At 41.0% G+C, this 5308-nt stretch overlaps 1 protein-coding gene across 1 annotated transcript in view; it reads left to right on the top strand.

The window, feature by feature from the left end:
- LOC107715775 (contactin-associated protein-like 5) overlaps positions 1 to 5100 on the top strand; it is a 74647-nt gene extending 69547 nt beyond the window's left edge. Inside the window, exons 20-24 of the mRNA XM_016521967.1 lie at positions 1560 to 1693; positions 1920 to 2007; positions 3259 to 3471; positions 3600 to 3674; positions 3959 to 5100. Of these exons, the coding sequence (XP_016377453.1) occupies positions 1560 to 1693; positions 1920 to 2007; positions 3259 to 3471; positions 3600 to 3674; positions 3959 to 4155 (707 nt within the window). The 3' untranslated portion in view covers positions 4156 to 5100. The remainder of the gene's footprint in view (positions 1 to 1559; positions 1694 to 1919; positions 2008 to 3258; positions 3472 to 3599; positions 3675 to 3958) is intronic.
- The last annotated feature ends 208 nt before the right edge of the window (positions 5101 to 5308 follow it).

The following is a 5308-nucleotide window of genomic DNA, read 5'->3' as shown; positions in this document are numbered from 1 at the left end:
GAGGGCGCTCTGGAGGAGCTGACACTGGAGGGCGCTCTGGAGGAGCGGGCACTGGAGGGCGCTCTGGAGGAGCTGACTCTGGAGGGCGCTCTGGAGGTGCAAGGCTGGCTAACTCGGGGGAATCAGGAGACGAAGGAGGGCTAGACGGGACCAGCGGAGACGAAGGAAACTCAGGGGATGATGGAGAGCTGGACGGGACCAGCGGAGACGAAGGAAAACTTTCTGGAGCCGATTCTGGGGTGAGGATAGGAGCCGAGAACACTAGAGGTAGCGCCATGTCCAAGAGCGCAGAGTCAGCGGCGGCCGGCGGGCTTGACGGCGAGCTGGTTCTGGATCGGGGCCAGACGCTCTCCAGACACCGGAGGATCCCTTCCCTCCAGCTTAGTCCAGTGGTGTCTGGGAGGTCCACGGGGCGATGGTAATTAGCCCTGATCCAGAACAGCGAGTTGAGCGTGGCGTCGTCTAACGCTGTACGAGCCCGCAGTCGTCTGTGCGGCGAGCCCGCAGAATTCCCAAGCGTACTCCACGAAGCGGAGATCTCTGCGAGCTAAGGCGGCGAAACAAGTGCCGATTTCCATAATCGCGGGGAGAAACTGGGAAAACAAAAAGCTTTCAAAAACGGAAAAGAAACACGGGGAGGAGAGGCCATAAACGTGACACTCTGCTTGCCAACAAGGGTTTCTGCACCAAGTACTAAGTCATGGTTTGCTTGGGGATCAAATACTTATTTCACTCACTGAAATGCAAATCAATTTCTAACCTTTATATAATGTGTTTTTTTCTCGATTTTTTGGTTGGTATTCTGTCTCTATACGTTAAAATAAACCTACCATAAAATTACAGACCCTTCATTTCTTTATAAGTGGGCAAACTTACAAAATCAGCAGGGGATCAAATAAATATTTTCCCCACTATAGATAGATAGATAGATAGATAGATAATGAAGCAGATAGAATAGAAAAAGAATAGCGAACGCTAGTGTTAGAGGGTCATTTTTTATAATAAATAAAAAGAAAACAAGTAGATATAATAGAAAAGAATAGAGAACGTTAGTGTTTGAGGGTCTTTTTTAATAAAGAATAGAAAACGCTAGTGTTAGAGGGCTATTTTTTATAATAAATAAAAAAGAAAGCAAGTAGATAGAATAGAAAAGGAATAGAAAGCACTAGTGTTAGAGTCTTTTTTTATATTTATCAATATTTTATTATGATCACTAAACATGATCAAACGTTGTCCTAATCAGACAATTTCTTACATATTTATTCTAGTGTAATATTTCTTGTATCAACATACCATCATTTATTCTTACTTAACTGAACGATTTCAACTCAATATTTATTGTACATTCGTTTATTTCTTTGGTTAGTAGCCATGAAAAAGATCACAGTGATACAAAAACAGTTTACACTGGGGTCTTGAACACCCTGTTGGAATTTGTATTGTATAAATTTAAAACATTATTTCTCCTTGTCATGTACCTTATGTACATGACAAGTACATAAGGTACATGTATATACCTTATGACTTTTAAGTCAATAGCTTTTACTTTGATTTCCCAGGCAGCCTGCAAATACGATACTTGTTGAACAAAGAAAAACAAACAGAAACGTTCAGCCCAGTGTCATCCAGTCTAGCAGACGGACGGTTCCACTGGGTCAAAATCAATCGAAAGGGACAGGAGCTCCTTGTCCAGGTGAGTTTTAACACAGTGGTCAGTATCTGATTTTTAAAGGGGTGTTACTTGACCTCCTATACTTGACTCTCTACAGGAATGAGAACGGATGACTTTTATTCTTATCTGATAACTTATCTGATGAAAAGCGTGTCATAGCGACCTGAGATGTTTTTTTTTCCTGTGACCGATTCAAATCTATTATCAATATTTCCCAAATTATCTGCCATTATTTGTCCCCTTCCAGATTGACAACACGATAACCCAGCAGTACAGCCTGTCTCCTGGATCTGCTCTCAGCCCGGCGAGGTCAGTGATTCTGGGGAGAATCCAAGGTGAGCTTCTGACAGGCTTTTGAAGAGGACTCCATTTCTTCATGTTCCTTGTGTGCTGTTTCACACATTTCTATTTCACTGATGTGGCGTCAGGTGTTTGAATCCAGGTAGGTTAGGACAGGGTGGGTTGTTGTCTGAGTAGGGAGGCACACTTTTGACAGCGCCGTCACAGGTGAGTTGCCAAGTCAAAGCCAAATGGAATGTCTCAGTGTTGCCTAGGAGACTGTTTCTTTTTACCTGATAGGCAATAAGGAGGGTCGGAAAGTGGCACGAACCCCAGTGCTTTGATAGAGGCGAGTGAACATTTAATACAAATTAGCAATAAAGCACTCACAGAACTACAACAAGCCCCTTTTAGACTCATTAGTCATACAGACGCAAAATAAAAAAGGAACTGGCACTGAATGTGCTGATTTATTCTGTTTTAGAAAGGCTTTGTAGACACTAAAAAAGGGACTTGAGTAATCTAATAATGAAGCTTCTTAAAAAGGTTATTAAGCAGATTAGAGGTTACTGTGATTCTGCAGTCGGCTCCTTTTAAAATTAAAGCTGTGGAGTGGTTACATAAACAGTTTAACAGTTGACTTTGAATTCATTTAAAGGTGAAATGCATAATTACTCTCAAATTACTCTCCTCGTCTCCCATTAGTCAGACAAACAGCTAATTTCACTCCAAACTCATGCCATTTGTTGAGCCACTAACAGAGCCTTGTTTTGGTTACTCTTTTCTCAGAAGAGTAAACATAGAAATGGTTTATTTATACAGTAGATTACCATTCAAATTTTGTTTTAGAAAGTTGTTTTTAAAAAAATTAATACTTTTATTCAGCAAGCTTGCATTAAATTGGTCAAAAGTGACAGTAAAGACTTTTTTTTTTAATCATCAAATCTTTAAAAAAATCAATTTCTGAAGGATCATGTGACACTGAAGACTTGAGTAATGGATGCTTAAAATTCAGCTTTGCTATCATAGAAATAAATTTCATTTTATATGACATTAACAGTTAATTTAAATTGTACTAACATTTTTACTGTATTCTTGATCAAATAAATGCAGCTTTGGTGAGCATAAGAGACTTCTTTCAAAAATATCCTACTGAAAAAAAAAATATCTTGCTGTCCCCAAACTTTTGAATAGCAGTGTCATTGTCTCTGCATATTAACCTGGCATGGGAGAATATATTTTAATATATGTAAATATTACACGCATCACATTTAAGTTCAGTTGCTCAATTATTTTTCCTGTTTCAGGTATTGACATTACTGATAAGGAACTGGTTCAGGCTGGATTGAGAGGGTTTATTGGCTGCTTGTCCTCCGTGCAGTTTAATCAGGCTACCCCTCTGAAGGCAGCCCTGCAAAACAGCCAAAGCCCGTTAGTTACTGTTATCGGCCGCCTGGAAGCATCAAGTTGTGGGACGGTATCCAGCTCGAACACTTTGAGCGATACACACACACGGTCAGGTAAATGATCCTTTTTAATAGTTTCCACACTGCATGAGACTCAAAAATGACAGTGTTTTTCAGCCTGCTGAAAAGAATCACAAAAGCCAGTTCATTGTCTTCCTCTCGCTCTCGTTCTCTGCTTGCAGATGACTCAGCAAAAACAAACCGAGGCAAATATCCACTGAAAAAGGCTCATCAAAATGACTTGGCAGTACTCGGAGGTATAGATCCCCATGATATTGTGCTCTGGGAAAAACTTTTCAAAATAATACTCAGATCTGACAAGTAATAAACCATCGTTAGAAATGAACAGCCTCATACATCTTTAGTTTAGTTTTATTTCATGCTGTTCTGATTTGTTCCACTGCAGCACTGCACTGTAGAGCGATCAAGATACATTTACAAAGCCACACCATTGCATTCAAAGTAGTGAACCAGTGTAATTTATTCATATTTAGCATGTTTTCATTTTTACATGCCACCTCTTAATTTATCTAATGAACAGGAGTAGTGGCTGCAGTGGTGTTCATCACCCTCTGTGCGTTGGCCTTCATCATCCGCTTCCTGTATCGTCACCGACGGACTCCAGCGCCCCCCGTAATCACCGGAAAGATGCACCGACCCAGCATGGAGCATCCTCCATACCGGGCTGCACTGGACCTGCACAAACCCAACCACGACAGCAAAGAATACTACATCTGACCTCGCCATCTCGTGCCTGGCATTTAATCGAACAGCCTGCCGCCAGTGTACATGCTACCAAACCCACCGCACTGTATTATCTACACTGCAAGCTGAGCAGCCAGAGGCCAGCAATGACCCAACAGGCACAAGAAATTACAACAGAGACATTTTTGTTTGTTTGCTTATTTTCTACGAAGAGAGTCAAGCTTACGTGAAAGTAAGCGTGCGCCAGCCTCCTGGATGATGACAGAGCTGTATATTGTTATTTTACGGGCATAATAATAGGTTATACATGCACAGCACACACACTTCCCAAGCAAACAACACAGCAGGAGGGCTGAAGCATCACTCTGAATTGTCTTTATCCAGTGTGCCTGCTCAAACCTGTCTGTCTCAGAGCCTGCATATAGAGTGGGCTTAAGCTAATGGACTGAAACCCCAGCGGAGAGGGTTCTGAGAGAATGGTTTTGTGGCAGAGCGGCAGACCTTCCCAAATGTTGTTTTTAAAGGATCGATCATCGCTCAACATGTCCAAAAAAAAAACAAAAGATTAAAGACGTCCGCATCCGACAACCCCACATTTGATGTTGAAACTATTGACTGGTGCTAGGAGCCGCTAAAGGCTGGGATTACCCATCAAAGGACTATAAGAATATATCAGCGGCGGCTGAGGGATGGAATATGAGTCATTTGTGTGTATCCCAATTCCCATGGGCCGGCAGATTCAGGCAGTTTAATTCTCTTTCCCACCGTAATCGAGCTGGTCTCGCAACTGAGCGTGCCCCGGGAACGAAATCTCGTCCTTATTGAAGTGCATTATATCTCCTGACTAGAAAAAAACAATACACACACAAAAAAAGAAAAAACACTTGCTTTCTATTGAGAATGAATTCTATGGCTGTTTTTTTTTCTATATGACTACTGTAAATGAATGGTGTACATACATTTCATAATTATATTTAATAAATGGAGCTTTCTAAGAGCTTATGAGTGCAGATGACCAATGGTTTTGGTATATTTATGCAGAAATAAAAGTATGGCAATTTATGAATACTGCACTCAGGGTCAACATAAGGATTGTTTATGCTTCTTAAGACGGGCCAAAATCTTCACCAGCTCTAGCACATAATATTATAAAATTCACATTATTATTCAATTAAATTGAGAATTG

This window comes from Sinocyclocheilus rhinocerous, unplaced genomic scaffold (assembly GCF_001515625.1).
Source record: "Sinocyclocheilus rhinocerous isolate Xijiao unplaced genomic scaffold, SAMN03320098_v1.1 scaffold899, whole genome shotgun sequence".
Taxonomy (NCBI): domain Eukaryota; kingdom Metazoa; phylum Chordata; class Actinopteri; order Cypriniformes; family Cyprinidae; genus Sinocyclocheilus; species Sinocyclocheilus rhinocerous.
Note: the sequence above shows the minus strand (reverse complement) of the source record. Positions and strands in the feature narration are given on the sequence as shown.